Source organism: Ambystoma mexicanum, chromosome 10, assembly GCF_040938575.1.
Source record: "Ambystoma mexicanum isolate Mex_15411 chromosome 10, UKY_AmexF1_1, whole genome shotgun sequence".
NCBI lineage: Eukaryota > Metazoa > Chordata > Amphibia > Caudata > Ambystomatidae > Ambystoma > Ambystoma mexicanum.
This window is the reverse complement of record NC_090932.1, coordinates 1,287,140,264-1,287,159,015: the sequence shown is the minus strand read 5'-3', so window position 1 is coordinate 1,287,159,015 and position 18,752 is coordinate 1,287,140,264. Positions and strand designations below refer to the sequence as shown.

The 18,752-nt window shown below is 45.7% G+C and overlaps 1 protein-coding gene across 2 annotated transcripts in view; it reads left to right on the top strand.

The window, feature by feature from the left end:
• ZMAT5 (zinc finger matrin-type 5) overlaps positions 1-10,661 on the top strand; it is a 182,652-nt gene extending 171,991 nt beyond the window's left edge. For both annotated transcript variants that reach the window (XM_069619282.1, XM_069619283.1), the window contains one exon: positions 10,212-10,661. In XM_069619282.1, coding sequence (XP_069475383.1) covers positions 10,212-10,341 — 130 coding nt within the window. In that variant the 3' untranslated portion in view covers positions 10,342-10,661. The remainder of the gene's footprint in view (positions 1-10,211) is intronic.
• Positions 10,662-18,752: the final 8,091 nt, after the last annotated feature.

Sequence of the window (18,752 nt, the reverse complement as noted above, 5' to 3'; positions counted from 1 at the left end):
CACAGCAAGTCGGGGATGGTGGTCCAGTGAAGTTTGTCTCTGGGTTAGTTGGTCCCACTAACCCAAGGGGAGAAGTCGTTCCGCAGGAGCTTCTCTATCGATGTGAAAAAGGGGGTTAGCACAGCAGCAGGACTTCACCGGGCAATTCAAAGGTCCAGGAGGTTGCAGCAAGCTTCGTTCATGGTTTCTTCGGGTGTTTTTCCAGTGGTCGACTCAGCCTGTAGTCCCAAAACCCTCACCTTTTTAAGCAGGTTTTTCCCATCCATGCAAAGCCTAAGCTGTCAATCACACAGCAGGTTGGCTGTCCTGAAAGTTGCATTCCTAGAGACAAAGGACAGGAGTTTCAGGACCCTCCCTCACATCTTCTCCTTCCAGACACACTGGAGCCAGGGGCATGCTTGAGAAGGGCTCCAACCTGTCTCAACGCACAGAGTAAAACCCAAGAAAGACCTCACAAACAGAAAATGGCGAAAAAGAATACAGTGGACATTTTTGACAAAATGGTCACCCATGGGTGCTGTTACTGCAGCTGAGGGTTCAGCCTGCAGTAGAAAAATACAATGGTAGGAATAAGTAAACCACTGCCACCAGCCATTTAAAGTAGTGAGAGTAACATAAAATTGTTACATGAGAATTTAAGAGAAGGGGCTACTAAGTAGCCCCACAGCACTCCACATAAGATGGTGTGTGCTGGACCTACAAAGAGAAAAGGTAAGTGAAGTCAACTTCACTTAACTGTTCTTGGGAACTGTAGTTCACCCAAGAAAAGATATTTAAACCTTAAGAGAAATGTAAAGGATCTCTCAGTGACACTGCACTGAAGGTGCTGTGTGTCACGATACGAAAAGCAGATGCCTATGGAGTTTGTCCGACTCCAAAATCCAAATTAGGTAAAAACACATGAGAGAGTGTGAAAAAGGTCTCACTCACTGCAGGGTTAAAATTAAAAGTCATAAATCCAGCAAAAGAGCTGGGGGTCTCTAAGGGTGAAGGGAATTGGCACGATATGAAAATGTTCCCTAACACTGAGGTAGCCATTATAGGCAGGAACGACCTCTGTGGCAGTTTTGTCTTCGGTGGAAATCCTTTGTATTCCATGCCCAGGCTCCAGAGTTTCTGAGAAGGCAGGAAGCGAGGGACCAGTCACCAGTCAAAAAACCTCTGCAGCCCTTTGTCTTTCCCCTTTGCCAGAACCCCAGTAAGCCATTCTCAATTGGGGTGAGCGGGGGTGGCGGGGGTTAGCTGTCCTGATTGGACAGCCAGACCGCCCCTTTCTGTAAACTGCAGGGAGAGATTGCAGCTATTGTGCTGTACTTTCTGATAAATACTCTGGACCTTTAAGCTGCTGACAAGTCGACCACTGGAGCTGAAACCGAAGAGAAATATGGGGAAAATACATCTACATGTGCAAAGGGGACATCTGTCCATCCAAGCTCATAAAGGACTGTTCAGACCTCCTTGCCCCACATCTGACAGCCTTTACTAATGCTTCTTTCAGAACAGGCACCATTCCCGCCAGCCTTAAAGAAGCATGGGGGCGCCCTCTTCTGCAAAAGCCCACACTAGACCCTGCACAGTCCAACAATTATCGTCCCATAACCACAGTGCCATTCCTCCTGAAGATCTTGGATAAAGCAGCCCACTGCCAAATCCAACATTTCCTAGAATCACACTCCATTCTTGGGACTAGGCAATCGGGGTTCTGCAAAGGTCACGGCACGGAAACAGCCTTGGTGGACCTAAAAAATATAGATCACCCAAATTATGGACAAAGGGAAGCCAGCCCTCCTACTACTCCTTGACCTCTCGGCAGCTTTTGATTTGGTGGATCATAAAACACACCTCACACCTCACCCAATCAGCTAACTTCTCCAATGAAGCAGCTCTCTGGATCACTTCCTTCCTGGAAGGCAGGGCAATGAAAGTATTTTCCAACATAACCAACGCTGCCCCCACCACTATCCACTTTGGAGTGCCACAAGGCTCCTGCACAGCACCCACATTATACAACCTCTTTACGAAGACCCTTTTCGTCAAGCTTGACGCCTTGGGGATCACGTTAACCAATTATGCTGACGATACTCAGGTACTTGTACCTCTCACCGGCTTCTACAACATGGACACCCAAGCTCTTCACTCTATATACACCACCATTCAAGCCTGGATGGCAGCCAATGGCCTCTGCCTCAATGGGGAGAAGACCGAAATCATCATACTAGGTCAAAAAAATGACATTAGCCAAACTAGATACACTGTACTCCAATTTCACCATTGACAATACGACCATCCCTGTCTCCACATCTGTTAAGACTCTAGGTATCTACATAAGATTCCACACAATCTATGACTAGACAGGTCAGCGCCATCGCCTCCGCCTCAGCCCACACCACTAAACTCATCAACGCAATTAAACCATATCTATCCAAGCCAAACTGTCTATCAATAGCTAGAGCCACCATTGGTGCAAAACTAGACTATTGCAACGCCCTCCTAGCAGGTACATCCACAAAAAAACCATAACCGACTCCAAGTCACGCAAAAGAATGCCCTATGAGCGGCACTGAGCCTTCCCAAAAGGGAACACATTTCACTGGCCAAACAGAGAGCGTATCACATTTAAAATCCTCACTCTCGCCCACAAATGTCTCAACCTCACAGCACCATCGTACCTTGCAGAGACTATAACCAAATCCAACTCAACATGGCCCATTAGGACTTACTATGCCAACCAACTACACATTCCACGCATCAACAGAGCCAAAGCTGTAGGACTGGGCTTCCCCTACATAGCCGCCAAGCTATGGAATGCTCTACCCCCAGAGATCCGAGCAGAAAACTCTCTCCTTGCCTTCCGGAAAATATCAAAACTTCCCTTTTTATCTAACCCTCTGTGTGATTTTTACCCGCAAAACTGTATGTATGTAACTGATCTGTTTGTCCACTGTTACTTTGCCTGTAATGAAGCATTTTGTCTGTAACAAGCGCCACAATGCCTCCGGGCTGCTGCACGCTCTACAAATTTGAATAAATAAATACATCTCTAGCGATTTCCAGCGACCAGAGAGCCTGCTGTGTAACCAGACTCTGATACAACCCTTCCTTTCAACCGACCTGGGTGTCCCAAACGTGACCACTCCTATCCAGAGGCTGGTGAAATACACTAGTCTCAAGAAGTCCTGCATGTTGAGCCATCCCACGACGTGCTGCAAAGTTGCTAGGCTACAAACCGCCAATACCCTTGGACCTTAAACCGGAGTGCGGTGCATGGTCTTCCGAAATATGAATCCGCCTGTAACTTTGGTGGACTCTTGCTGGTTCTCCAGAGGCACGATTTGAGTCCCTTAAGCCCCCCCCCCCCAACCAGAGTGCAGGACTGCAAGTGAAGAAAATCTGACCAGCTTTATTTGTTCTTCATCTTCTGGGGCCTAGGACCACGCTATCTCCAACTTTCCCTCCCTAAATACTCCTCTACTAGATCCCTAAGCTCCTCTAATTCCAACTCTCTTACTGTCAAACGCTTCTCCAAGCAGAGAGTGGGGGGGGGGGTACATCTTGTCTCGGCTGGTGCCTTCCTTTGGAACAGCCTCCCTGCCCCTCTCAGACTTGCTCCCAGGTATGCTGCCAGAAAAAGGACGATTTTCAAAGGCGGGGAAGAAAGAAGAGATCAAACTGTCTCAAGACTGGTCCGCACTGCTCAGAGGAATATCTGACGAGTATCAGCCTTTTTGGCTCCGCAGACACTTTTTTTTTTTTGTCTTCTGTGGTACAAGCAGCTGCTACACTTTTATACCCCTGAAGGATGCTGAGAATGGGTCCCTATCCCACATCATCAAGGCAGTGCACAATTTAGGTATTCAAGTGAAGAAAGAAGGGGAGTTCAGAACACGGATTGGCTATCGTTTGCCTTTGATTGGGTCCTGTCATGGCTGAAGGCAGCAGTAAAAATACTGGTCCCTGTGATCGTGTTCTTCTTGGTTCTCTTCTGCACGTGCCAATTGGGTCTCCGATGTTGGGTTCATATAATCCCTAATAGTGCAAAGATGATGGTATCAATTGGGGGATCTAAAACACCTTGACATAAAATAAACGGCAAAACTCAAAGTAATATTTCTGGGGTTGTAGATATGTTAGGTGGGGATGAGTTTGTTACTGTAGAGGTAACGAAAGAAGGGATGTTGGGGAGGAGCTAGCCCCTTGGTTAGTGCCTTCCTGCACCCCCCAAGCGCTTTACAATTAGCCAAGACTTCTCTAAGCACTAGAGAGAAAGCTTTTTTCATGCAAAAATAATAACACACAGGCATGGCCAGGCACTAAATGAAGATATTTAGTATTTAAATATAAGGTGCAAATAACTATTTAGCTGAATACATTTGTAAAAATGTTAAATTGTAGTTAGTTTTTCTCAGAGCATGGTAAAGAGCTCTGTGCCAAAAAGAATGTAGCCTGTGCTGAAAATGGACTAGAGGCATTGTGTGGGGCCCGGCTATCTCTGGCAGAGCACACGAAGTAGCCGAGCAGCTGTTTCTGTCCATCAAAAACCCATGCAGACTAAAAACTCGATGCACGACATACAGCGTACTATGGAAAACAAGGTTTTAAGGAGAATTACTGGACCAGATAAAATATGAGTACATTGAGTGAAGTGTGGTGAGTATGTTAATTTTAAAGGATATTTGTACCGCACACTATCACCACCAGAGTGGTCCCCTGGCGCTCTGGCGGCTCTGAAAAGGGAAGAAGGGGGGGTTAGTTTGTGGGAATAAGCTGGAAAAAAGCAAGAGAGCAGTGTTGTCCTGTTGGCAGCCTCAGCCCGGTGGGTCAGTTGGCTGGGCTTGGGGTGTTTTACGGTCGGTAGTCGTCGTGTGCTGTTGTGAAAGTCTATGTGTGTTTTATTTTGTTGTTGCAGTGTAGTGAAGTTTGTGAGGATTGCTGTGTTTAGGCTTGTGGTTGTTTGGTTAGAGTTTGAGAGGTGTATGCAGAGGACTGAAGTTGTTAGTGGATTGGTTAGTTGGCATTGCTGTCCTTGCAATTGTGTTTCAGTGTGATGCTTGCTATCATTCACTATTCCATCCAAGTGTGGCACTTGTCTTCACACAGTTTCATTTAAGTGCAGCACATGCTAACATTCCTAATCCTGTCTAGATGTGACGGAAGCTAAAGTTGAGGATGACATCTAAGTGTGGCACATGCTAACATTCACATTTCTATCTAGATGCGACGAGGGCTAAAGTTGAGGATGACATCTAAGTGTGGCACATGCTAACATTCACATTTCCATTTAGTTGCGACGCAGGCTAAAGTTAAAGATGACATCTAAGTGTGGCACATGCTAACATTCATATTTCTATATAGATGCGACGAGGGCTAAAGTTGAGGATGACATCCAAGTGTGGCATATGCTAACATTGTTACACCTGTCTAAATGTGATGCAGGCTAATCTTGATCATTCTCTATAGGTGTGGCTAGTATGTTAGTATGTAATGGAATGCAACATTTACAGTTCACCCGAGATTGGATTTAGGTTGGTGGTCACAAATCTTTCCAAGTATGCATGGTGTAAGTCTATGGCAGTCTACGTTATGGAAGGTAAGGTAGAGTGGCGAGGGCTTTCTGGAGTAGAGTAATTGCTCTACACCCCACACATGCCACACTTACAGTTTTGTTGGTGTCTTTCGGCTGCTGTCTTACTTTGCGGACACCGGCAGACATCTTGGAGCCACCAGTGCAGGAGCTGCCATTTGCCTTGGGGCCCTTAGCCGCAAGGCTGCCAAGCAGAGGGCTGCCTTGGTTGGTTCAGTTAAGACCAGACCGTCAGCCAATCACAGGAGGAAGGAGGTCCGGGGGGGACGGGCGGAGGGAGGGGAAAGGGGGAAGCCGGGGAGCACGGGGAACGGAGCAACACGAGGGGGTCAGGGGCTGCATGGGGTCATGATTATGGCCACAAGGTGGCAAGAGTGGAGTAGAGGGGCCCTGCAGCTCACCTGGGGTCGCCGTGCTGGTAATGGTGTTCTCCTACAGTGAAGCTGCAGGCCCAACCACAGTGTAAGGCCCGATTGGCCAATCACAGGAGGAGGGAGGTCCGGGAGGCGAGGCGGAGGGAGGGGAAGGGGGAAGCCAGGGAACGGAGCAACACAAGGGAGTCTGGGGCCGCATGGGGACATGATCATGGCCACAATGGCAAGAGTGGAGTAGAGGGGCCCTGGAGCTCACCTGGGGTCGCCGTGCTGGTAATGGCGTTCTCCCACGGTGAAGCTGCAGGCCCTAACACAGTGTAAGGCCCGAGTGGCCAATCACGGGAGGAGGGAGGTCTGGGAGGTGGGCAGAGGGAGGGGAAGGGGGAAGCCAGGGAGCACGGGGAACAGAGCAACACGAGGGGTCTGGGGCCGCATGGGGACAGCATGGCGGGAAGGTGTGGTTATATATAAATGTTTAGAATATTGTAACTCCTGTTCATCATATTTTGCTATGTATTCATCCATAGGCAGTAGAATGCTAAGTAGTTTTGTCGTAAATGGGAACCCGGCCATGCAAGAAGGAAGACTGCAGCATCCTTGTAAGGAAGGACAGTTTTGGATGAGCTATGACAGTATCCAGTAACCAAGTCAAACAGTATATAAGGCGCCTGCTTGGCATCAGTCTGGAGGAGCTGGCTAGGAGGACAGAATGCTGGTCGGGAAGCAGAGTCCTTTTCCCTCCCACCCCCCATCCTCATCTTTGTACAGATTAAATTTGTTATCTTTGCAAGACAAAACTCCTGGCCTTAATTCCCTAGAGGGATGAACTTTAATCTGGTGTGAGCGTGATTAGGGGTACCCGTATTTAAGAGGTACCCCTATAAGTATGGGCTGCCTTTCACTTGGTTTGCATACCATAGTTGAGTTAGTTTATATGATTGCGTTTATATGATGTTATAGTACTTACTTAACCAAGAATTATCTTGGTCTACTTGTATTTAAATAAACCCCTTTATATTTTACAGTGCATAGCGTTTGTGTTTCTTTGGTCCATATGTATGCCACAATTTTTTTGTACCAAGCTACAGCTCTCTCTCCCATCTATGATAAGCCTGACTGCTCTGTCTATGCTTTCAGCATGCTCAGGTGGTACAGCCTTGTAATAAGAGTGGAGCATGTGTACTGTCTCAGATGTATGTTTTTATGAAGGTCTTAGTGGGACTTTAGAAAAACCGTTCTAAAAGCCATACTTGCGCAGCAACTCTGTCTCAATGCTAGGAGTAATGACCTCCACATTGCTGCATTCCCATCTATAAGCCTCTGATATCCAAATTCGATTTCAGACACTGTTCTGAAACCGAAATAGTCAAGATAGACAATGACTTAGATCCTGTCAGGGAGACATCTGCCCTGCGAACATCCTCAAAGGGTCCCTAGATGTGTTGATCCCATGGATCACGAGAATGGCCAACCTGTCATTCAGGGAGGCCGTAGTGCCCTTATGACTCAAGGAGGCCTGGATTACGCCTCTATTTAAAAAGAGCACCCTTGATCCTACTTTGGCCAAAAGCTATCACCCCATTCCTGCTTAAGGTATTGGACAGGGTGGCATATTTACAACTCCTTAATTTTATAGAGAACAATGGTATCTTGGGTATTGGCCAATCAGGGATTAGGGCAAGACATGAGACAAACAGCCCTTCTCGACCTCAAATCCAACCTCCTAGGTACAGTGGAAAGAAGGAAACCTGCTCTGTTAATGTTGTTGGACCTTTCAGCAGCATTCGATTTTTTGTCGACCATTCCATACTTGTCGACAGATTGAAAGGTCTGGCTCAATGTTCCAGCAAAGCCTCAGACTGGATTTCTTCTTTCCTCGGCCCTCAAATCCCTAGAGTGGCAGTAGAGAATGTCCAATCTACACCCACCACCATCACTGCCAGAGTGCCAGAGGGATCATGCACAGCCCCATCCCTATTTAATATCTATATCTGGCCCCTTCTCGACCTCCTGGACTGCTTGAGTGTCTGTTATACCATTTACGCTGATGACACTCTGGTGGTCCTAGAGTTGTCAGACAACTATTCTCAAGACTCTTGAGACCCTGAATGGGGTCTATGCTGCCATTCAGTCCTGGATGGCCTCAAATCCTATCGCTCAACAATGAGAAAAAAGAGTTTCTCATTGTGATGACTGGGCCATGGCTCAAGAAATTGGACTCCGCTTATGCAAGATTTAATATCACAGGCAGCACGAATAGTGTGACCAGATGTATCAAGACATTGGGTGTCCACTTGGACGCCGAATTGACTATGAAGTCCGAGGTGGCTCATACACGATCGGCTTGTGGCTATGTCATTAATTCCTGAATCAAATAGGGCCTTATATTTCCATCAGCAATAGATTGCTTCTGGCCATGGCCCTAGAAAATATCAGACTCAACTATTGCAATAGCCTTCTCATCGGGACTTCCCAAGCTAATCTCCATTCCCTTCAAACAACCCAGAACAGTGCTGTACGAGAGGTTTATGGTTTATCTAAATGTGACCACATAACATCCTCTAGAAAGGCATTACACTGGCTTCCTGTCAGGCACAGGATTTCGCACAAGCTTTTAGCACTCTTCTCCAAATCCTGGACCGCCACTGCCCCCCAATATCTCTTGGACTGCCTGGCCATTAACCTCCCAAGTTGGCATCTGCCCCCTAACAGCCATAAACGTAAGCAATCACCATTCAGGCTGGCAAACTATGGAGTAACCGGTTTTGACATGCTGGCACCTAAAGAATGGAATGCCCTTCCTCTAGCATGGAGAGCCTTCCAATCCCTGACAGAATTTAAGAGAGCTGTGAAAACCTACCTGTTTTACCTTAAACCGGGGTAATGAGCACTTGATTGCACAGCCCCCCCGGCCCCATGACTCACTGGTTCTGCCTTCTTATCTTATATGCAGCCCTGGTACTGCAGAGACACTTGGTTGCCACTGCAGCGCCAAGAGGGTCCCTGTGACACCTGAACCTTCTATCTGCCACTGGAGAACATCCGCTGTAGACCAGGGTACGATTTAGCAAGGCACAGGTGTACACTATGCTTTTGGCAGTGGGCTTATGAAAGGGAAATCTGGTTAGCAGATTTCTCTTCCTGAAATGGAATTGCCTGCATCATTTTATTAAATAATAAAACGAAAAAAAAGCCCAGGCTTGCACACCCTCGCCAGATGGCAATTCCTCACAATCTGGGTGCCACTGTCCTGGTCCACAATGCACCCAAAGCAAAGATCAGCTAAGGCCTTGAGGCCTTGCAAACCACTCTCCAAGATATGCAGGCCTTTACTGTGTGTGTGCGTGAGTGTGCAGGTAAACTGGTTTCAAGTCGTTATCTTTGAAAGTGGTGAAGCAGACACCATCTATTCATCCTTTGATCGACTTTGCACCTCTATCTGGCTACCCCGACCAGATCATCTGGGATAACTAATTTTCCTCGTTCCAGCACTACCATTTAGTGACACAAGGCCCCTACAAATGATGTGAATTTATGGTTTGAACCAATGGTTTCTAAGAGTACCTGGCGAATGCAGCCATCCTGCTCAAAGGGATGGCCACTCGCCATTAAATGTTTTCAAATTACAGGTTGATCTGAAACCTATTTTAATCTAGAAACTATCAACCGAAAACACTGCCATTCTGGGTAGCTTTGATATCTAGAGTATCCTCCTATTTTAAGCACTTACGGCCTCAAACTGCCTCCTAATCAAGGAACCATTAAACAAACTTTTTTACATAGAAGACCTTTTCATTGGAGTCCTTTGTATCCAGGAAACTGCTTTCTGCACCAAGGAAAATATGATCAAAGTGCCATTTATCTAGCACCTGCTGAAGTCCAAGCTCTGCAGTTCCAAACCCAACTCTATTGCAGTCAAGTGACCCCTTACTTCGAGACCTTTTGATTTCCATTTTATCTTAGAGTAGTAACTTAAGAATCATTGAAGTCAAGATCCTCTTACTCCAGATACCAATAACGTTAAATCCTTTATGATGGAGGCACCTTTTATCAACCATATTCATCTAATTTGACAGGTCTGTACATGCCAGTTTCTGAGAGTTTATCCTAAAAACTTGGTGTGGGTGGGGATTCCATAGCCTAAATATTCACATTTTAAGGAAATGGTGACAAGATCAGCTTTAATGGGTACACTGATTAGGTGTGTAGCAATACAAGTTGACTTTAAACTCCCCTTTTTTTCTTGTCTGTTGCAGTTCTACGCCAGCAGAAGCTCCCATTTTCCAGTTCCCTCCTGGATGGCCACCAGTGCATGAACTGCCACCTTCCCTCCATCCACCACCACCTGAAGGATGGACGATTCCAACGAGTATCCAGTGGGGATGAGCATCCAGCCAAATCAAGCACTAGATAGGGAACTGTTGGTCAGTTCAGGAGCCCTTTCTGTCTGCCCCCCGCCCCCTAACTCCCTGACACATTTACAGCCCTTCTCCTCATACTTTGCTACTGCTTTTCCAGACTTCTTATATTCCTAATCCCCACTCATTCCTCGTTATTGTCCAAAATGTGTTGTCTGGTCCTCCCATTATACTACATCATGTGGTTCCCTTCTCTGCCACAATGCATCTGCCTGGCAAATGACTTATTTGTCTTCTTTTTGTTTTAATGTTCTTTGTTTATGAACTAAGAATAAATGCTACTGAGTATTTGTTGGCTCAATGCTGATATTTTCCACCTTTCTTTGCTGATTTCCTGCATTCGTAATAGCACTCTGTAAGGTATGCTTTGAGCTTCAGCATCGATGTAGGTCAATCCACGGTGTGCTCTACAGTTCAATTCCCCTTCATGGCAAAGGATGGGTGAAGTCCATTTAAGACCACAGTACTGAGCAGATCAATTCAACTTGTTCAGCGCTCTGCGGCACATTTAAAATAAAACCTGTATGATAGTGTTTGTTGTGTTTTTCATTTTGTTTTCGAATGTCCCTTTTTGTTTTGGTTCATACTCTTGTGATGCCCATCTGGGATGGAGAAGACCTGAGAACCTTGAGCAATCTGAATGTTGCAGCTTTTGCTCTTATCGTTGTTTTTCTTTAGGAAATCCAATGAATAACTTCTATTCAGTCAATCTTGCTCTTTTATTCTTCAGAAATATTACATTTTGTACCACAAAATCATGGGCACATGTTATGTTAATAATATGAATGCATTTTGATCTTCTGACAGGCTTTTAAAAACACATGGTAGCACTGTCTGCTAACCAGGCTTTTAATCCTGTGTTTGGGCATCTACTGTGTACTAGAGCTGCATTAAGTCAGGTAACCTTCTTTCACAAAGTATATCCATGCCAGCACATTAATGTCATGGCACCATCTCTGGCTTATCACTTGGCCTGCTTTTTGTAAGCACTATTAGTTTGAATCTTCATTCAAAAGCAGCTACCCTGTTTATCCAGTCCATGCTCTAGAATATTTTTGGTTAGGTCTGTGGGGTATCAGCAGTAAATGCCTATGCCCACCCTCCCCTCCGGCCTGCTTTTCCCCTAATGTCCTCCACGAACACTCCAAAACCTATATGAAGACATACAGGTTTTGGCAGCTGCAGGTTTGGATATAAGGCTAACTGCAAACCTCTGTGTTTTAGTGCTTGTTTTTCAGCACCCTTCTTTCAGAAGATCCACTCTTCATCACAACTGTATATTATCCTCAATGCATTGTAGAGGGAGTGAAAAGAAACGGAACCAATGAAAGCAAATGGGTCTATTGAAACTGGGTCTGGGTATGAAGGGGCTTTTCAATTACCACTGCTATACGTGAAAGCTGTGTTTGAGCCATGAAGACCCAATTAATGATTTCTTTAACTTTAGTGAACCCACAAACTGTTGGAATTTTAAGACAGTTATTAGGAGCAGTCGGATAACTGCAGCTTTGCTGAAATCCACTTTGGGGCTGGTCAGAGAGTCACACCTGTTTTGACTCGAGTGGGAGTCTGGGTCCTCGTGGTGCAGTATTTCATTGCTTCTTGGTGGTTCCTTGCGGCCGAAGTTTTCCTTTCGTCTGTGTCTGTTCCTTGTGATAGTATCTTTTGAGGTGCAGTTTTCAGTGTACTTTGTTGAGGTAGGATTTTCAAAAAGAAAATCTGCCTGTGTCCTTCACCTCCAAGCCCTACTGCTAGACTAAACAGGATTTTTCTTTTATTGACTTTGAAGAAGAGATACTTTTTTATTTTTTCTCTCACCTGCTGCATTCACTTTCTATTGTGAACCCTGGCCCCTGTTTTTAAGGTTCCATTAAAGTGATACCTTTCCCCCTCCTTTTGGCATCTGTATTTTCACATGGCAGCACCCCAACCCTGTATGGTGTGCTGCAGGGGGCCCGTAGGAGCCCTTTTACAATGTCACTTTGAGTGCACTGGGAAGCCCATGTGTCTAACAGTGCAGGAGTATTTAAATACTTTTATGAGCATTCACATCTGCTCTTAAGGTGATTTTCCCATTGTTCGTTTCTACCCCAGCCTCCATTGAACTTGGACGCCTTATTTTCTTGCTGGAGGCTGCTGTCCGTCCTTCCATTCACAGCTGATTGGTTGCTGCATCCCATTTACATCCGGCCCCACGACGGGATGCGGAAGCCGGCCGCTCGATTCGACGGGCCGCGGTTTTAAGGGCCTGTCTGTGGCTGTTTGCAGATGGTCGAGCAGTCGCCCAGCAACGCATCAATAGTAATACTCCACTACTAAAGTGCCCCTGTACACTCCTCTTCGAAAGCTCACAGCGACCAGCTTGATAGGCGCCCACTTTTCAGAACGCATAACTTTGACTGTATCTGGGACTTGCACCGTCGTGCAACAGTGCTAGGAAACCACTCTTGTGTGAAGAATTTCGGTCCTCACTAATCTTGCAATTCACAAACTACGATCGCCCTGCTATATTATTTGTAACCAGCCCAACAAAGGGAAATTACACTGTGCCCTAGCATCCCGTATCAGTTTAATACCATCATATCTACCAAACAGATTTCTACCACTCACCGATCAGCTCGGAGTAACAAATATCTGTATCTAGCACTCTGCCAACCTAAGTTACCGTTATCATTGTCCTCGCCCTACTATACTGTGTACTGGGCGCATATTGCATTAAGCCCCTCACCGCTTGGGAATGCTATAGTCATGAAACACTCAGACTATTATGCATTATTGTGTTCACGTATTATCAGGATTCCTCTCAGCGTGACTGCTACTATTTACCTATGCCAATAAGCGATCATAAAAGTATGTCGGTTTAAGCCTATTGGGATAAATCCTGTTAATTTAGTTTGGTGTATGTAAACCATCATGCCTTGCTGTGCCCATGGGAGCATATTGCATTTTAGCCCTCCTGCAACTGTGTTTAGTAGGATACTGCATTTTAGCCCTCCTGCAACTGTGTTTTGGTAGGATACTGGATTTTAGCCCTCCTGCTACTGAGTTGTGGTAGGATTTTAGCTCACCTGTGGCCACCTAATTGTTTACTCAGCATTGCCAACCACTGGCACTGAGCCCTATGCCCGCAATACCTAGTTCTGCACTCTCTCCCTTCCAGCGTCATCCCATACCGGAAACAACTATGCTAGGCTGGATAGCCATCATTATGTTCCCATTCTGCCTTGTCCAAAATAGTACAACTTGCACAGGTAACATCCTCCATGCCTACAGAAATGGTCTTGCTAGACTTTCTTGCCCCAGACACCATCCCATACCCTGCCCAAAACCCTTCCTACCACACACTTCACCATTTTCAAACAGCCTAAGCATCACCACCACCACCACCACCTCTGGTAGAGAGCCTTCATCTACAAATCTCATAGCTGACCACCCATTCACCCCCAAAGCATCAGCTGGTATCTTAACCTACCCCAGTGAAGGGAACAATAGAACGCTTCACCTAGGTTCGCGTACCAAACTACTCCATCGCAGCCTTACCCCCTCCCACACGACACCCAAACCACCCAAGTCCAATAACTTCTGGCAAAACAAAAAGTACAATCTTCTCATTGCCCCGACCCCTAGAAAAATGCTCAATGCCCCCCTTCCTCAGATGCCCGACTCCACGCCGGTAGTTGTACCCAAGCCACCCGTTCGCCTCAAAAGTGCCCTCATCAATGCCCGATCGCTAGGAGCTCACTCAATCGAAATCTATGACCTAATCATTGAAAGAAATCTGGATTTATTAGTAATCGCAGAATCCTGGCTTCACCGAGCCTCGGGACCTCTGCTAGCCCTGGCTATCCCACCAGACTACACCATCCTCAGAGCAGACGGAAACAATTCTACAGGAGGTGGTGTAGCCATCACATCCAAGAGCAATTTACTAATCAGATCAAGTTTCATCGAAGACATTGCAGGGTATGAACTACTGTTAGGCAAACTCACCATGAATGAGAATACCACAATCAATATTGTGGCGATTTATAGAACTCCCAGCACCAATAGCCACCCAGAAACAGACATCCCACTACTTCTTGCACCCATCATTAAACTCAAGACGAAATGCATTATCCTTAGAGACCTGATTCTAGGCTTCAATGCTGACCAAGACCCTAAAGCGACAGCCCTTCACTCAGCACTCGGACATGAACTTCATCCAGTTGGTCAATACACCCACTCTTATCAAGGGCAGAACCCTTGATTGGATCCTCTCTCTCTCAATACCAGCCTTACCATAGACTCATCACCCCTCCCGGATGGACAGACCACTCTTGCATAGAATTCACCCTTATGAGTGACCAACCATGTCCTCCCAAGACCAAAGTAATAGATATGTTCGGAGCTAGAAACCCTCGAAAGCTCACTATAGAGAACTTTACCCCTACCATCAACCGAACACTAGAAACAAATTCAGTCACTAGCAATGATCCAAATATCATTGCCAATTACTACCATAAATGCCTCACCTTTACTATTGACGAAGTAGCCCCCATCACAACCAAAACGTGACGTGCCAACAAAAAGACGCATTTCTGGTTCGACAACTATAATAAACATCCCTCCTTGGACACTGCCAAAGCCTGCAAGGATGCCAACAAAACCTATAAAACAGCCATCATCTCCCATAAAGCTAGGTCCTATAAGACGCGTATCAGTAATGCAGCATCAGACTCTAAAGAACTCTTCTCTATCCTTAGAGAATTAGAAAATCCTATACCAATTGCCACCGCCGCCAACTCCATTAAAGAATGGTGCACCACTATACAAGATGCTCTTGCATCCAAAATTGCCCTGCTACAAAACAAAATATCCAACAAAAACTGTTATTAGCAGACAAGAATGCCCCATCCACTAATCCCCTGCCCCCTAACGAGAATGCCAACTCTCTTTTCCACTTCGCCCCAGTCACTCAAGAACTAGTGCTGGACACCATTTCCAAGCTAAAAGCCACTAACTGTAAAGGGGACAGTGTCCCAGCTAAACTTGTCAAAGCATGCGCTTCCATCCTTACCCCTATTATCACCAATTTTGTTAATTCCTCTTTCCAGCCAGCATCAAAGAAGCTTGGGTCACCCCACTCCTAAACAAAACATTGGACCCCACAATACTGACCAATTATCGTCTGATAACTACGGTCCTTTTCTTACTTAAACTCATAGATAAAATAGCTTACACTCAAATCCAAGCACACCTTGACCAGAACCAGCTCCTCAGAACAAGAAAATCAGGCTTTAGACCGAATCACAGCACGGAAACAGCCCTTCTGGATCTCAAAATCCAGATGGACACTATCGGGGATTCAGGGAAACTATGCATACTACTGCTGTTAGACCTCTCCGCTGCCTTTGACCTCGTAGACCATGACAAACCGTGCACCTCACTCGCCAAGGACTTCAATTTCTCCAAAGATGGCAATATGTGGGTGAAATCCTTCCTAGCCGAAAACACCGCTAGAATCGCCATAGGCAAAGAAGCGGCCGATTCCCATTCCAGTCCCCATTGGTGTACCCCAAGGCTCATGCCTCTCGCCTACACTATATAATGTCTACACAAAGCTCCTCTTCTCGGCATTAGACGATATGGGCATCATCTACACCAATTTTGCTGATGACACCCAGATCCTCATTCCCATCTCAGGTAACTGTGACCAGGACACAGCAACCATTAATAAAATATATGCCATCAACCAAAACTGGATGGCATTGATTAGCCTCTGCCTCAACGATGAGAAGACAGAAGTTCTCATCGTGGGATCCCCATCTAAAATCGCTGCCCTCCACTCAGACTACTCTTCTATCAATATTGACGGCACCCTGATCCCAGTACTTAAGCAAGTGAAAACATTAGGTGTATACCTAGACGCCAATCTCACCATGACCAAACATATCCGCGCGCTCTCTTCATTCACGGCCTATACCAAACGTATTGCAGTAAATTGACAATATCTGACCCCCACCAACTGCCTCACACTGGCTAGGGCCTTGGTATTATCCAAGTTGGGCTACTGCAATGTACTATTACTAGGGACCTCCAATGCCAACCTATCCAAATTGCAGCTTCTGCAAAATAAAGTCCTAAGGGCAGCACTAGGGATAAAAAAGTTTGATCACATTTCTAAGACAAGAAAGGAAGCCCATTGGTTACCGATCAAAGCTAGAATTATCTTTGAAACACTCTGCATCGCCCATAAATGTCTTTCCAAAAAAGCCCCAATTTATCTCAACAACACCCTTCAGAAAAAAGAATCCTCCAGAACTCTGCGATCCAATGACAACCTACTACTAGTGTCCCCTCGTTACAAATCTACTAGAGCGGGGGACAGCAGCTTCTTGGTACTAGCCCCAAAACACTGGAACACCATCCCACTCAATATCAAAAAAGAGTCCTCTCTCCCCGGCTTCAAGAAACAACTAAAAACTTGTTTATTCAATCAATATTAGCACTCTTATATGCCATCTGAAGCCCACTGGCGGAATTGTAAATTACTCCATTGATTGTATTATTTGATGTTCTGTCTGTAAATAACCTCTGTAAGCTGTACAAATTGTATGACCAATGACAAAGGTTTCTGTAACCACGCCGTGATACCCCAGGGTCTGGGCGTGTAACAAATGATAAAAATAAAATAAAAAATAAAAACATGACATGTGTTTTTACCTTTGCAGCCCAAGCGATCTTGCATGGAGTGGTGTGGGGACACTTTGTGTCCCCTTGTCTTTGGCTGGAAAGTAACAAAAATGTTACTTGGGGGCATACTCTGTGCATTTGGTGGCAGTTGTTAAATTTGTACCCTTGTACCCTTATTATAGGTGCACTATCATGTGCTGCGTTTTTAGCCGCAATTGAGGAGAGGGAGAGAGAGAAAAAAAAAGAAAAAAACAAAGAACCATACTCTCTCATTCTCTCTGGACCCCCCTCTTCCAGGTTTCAGGTCCTTATCGGGAAATTCTGGATACAAGAGAATGAGCTGGATCCAGAAACCAAGTCAACCACTAGAACTCACAAGAAGGAAGAAAGACTGTCCAGGGTCACAAGAGGACTGCTGAAGGAACCAACATTGGCTAAGCCAATACCAGTGCATCGTGAACCTCAACCTTCTACTTGACTGGGAAGACCTCAGCAATGTGGTTTCCTCCCTTTAACTGGTGGAACCCTCCAGTCAGCTGTCCTGTTTCAGATCCATCACCTGTTTTTGTCGTTGGAGTGTGCACCTTTGCGTTTTCTCTGCAAGGCCTGAATCCAGCTGTGCCTTGTTACCACGACTCATCCACCAGAAGATGAGCCTGCTGGAAGCCTATTGCTGAGTGCCTTCTGGCCCTGACTCTACCCGGGTATTGGGCAAAGAAGTAAATAACTTCTTACATGGTCCTGGCCAGCTTTCCGGAGGAAATCCAATCATCTTAGTCTCCTTTCTTGTATAATTTGTTTTTCTTTGTGCATGAATGCATTGCTCCCAATTAGTAAGGAACTAAATGAGTCCTCCTTATTGATCGCACATTGGAACCTCCCAGGCACACCTCAGCACTCTGCAAGGCACCCATAGGGTTACACCATTACTTGGCCGGAAATCCATCCTGCACTAGCCACTGACTTATCCAACTACAAAAACACAGAAGCCCTGCACATCATAGCATGCAGCGTTACTATGCTGTTGGGTACCAGTAATGCCTTTGCTATCAAAATGTATAGTTGTAATATATACCAAACTGCAATGTGTATGCACTGCAGTTTGTCATGCAAAGAGGGATTTCAGACCTCCGGACACCGAGCACTGTACAACATTACACACCACGTCTGCACACACCACTACAAGTCAAGACCATTGAAAGATGAGCACCTTTTTATAAATGACACAAGTTACCTATATCTAAACTGGATGGGCATGTTTCTCATGATAAGGTTTGCATGCTCAAAATATACTAACAAATACACTTTAGCTGAAGTCGCAATTTTTAGGACAGCCCCAGCACAGGTACCCAATTTTGTCTGGATCTGATGCTGCACTCCACTGATTCATTTCTACCACAGGCTCTCAGGAATGTTGGTCTCATCTGATTTTGAATAATCCTGTATTAAATGTTCCTGTGCCTTGGACAGTGACACAGTTTGTCTATTTCCTACACCTCCATCTGTTCCTCTGCCAGAATAGTTCCCTCAAGTCCATCCCACCACTCGGATAGCTATATCAGCCTAGGTTTGTAGGCAGTTATGCCAAATACAGATTCTACAGCATTATTTGCCAACAGATCCTATATTCGAGAAAGAAGCTTGTATTTGGCACATAACCATATTTGCAATGCAGTGGGTTGTTTGTGTACAAAGCAATTAGTCTGT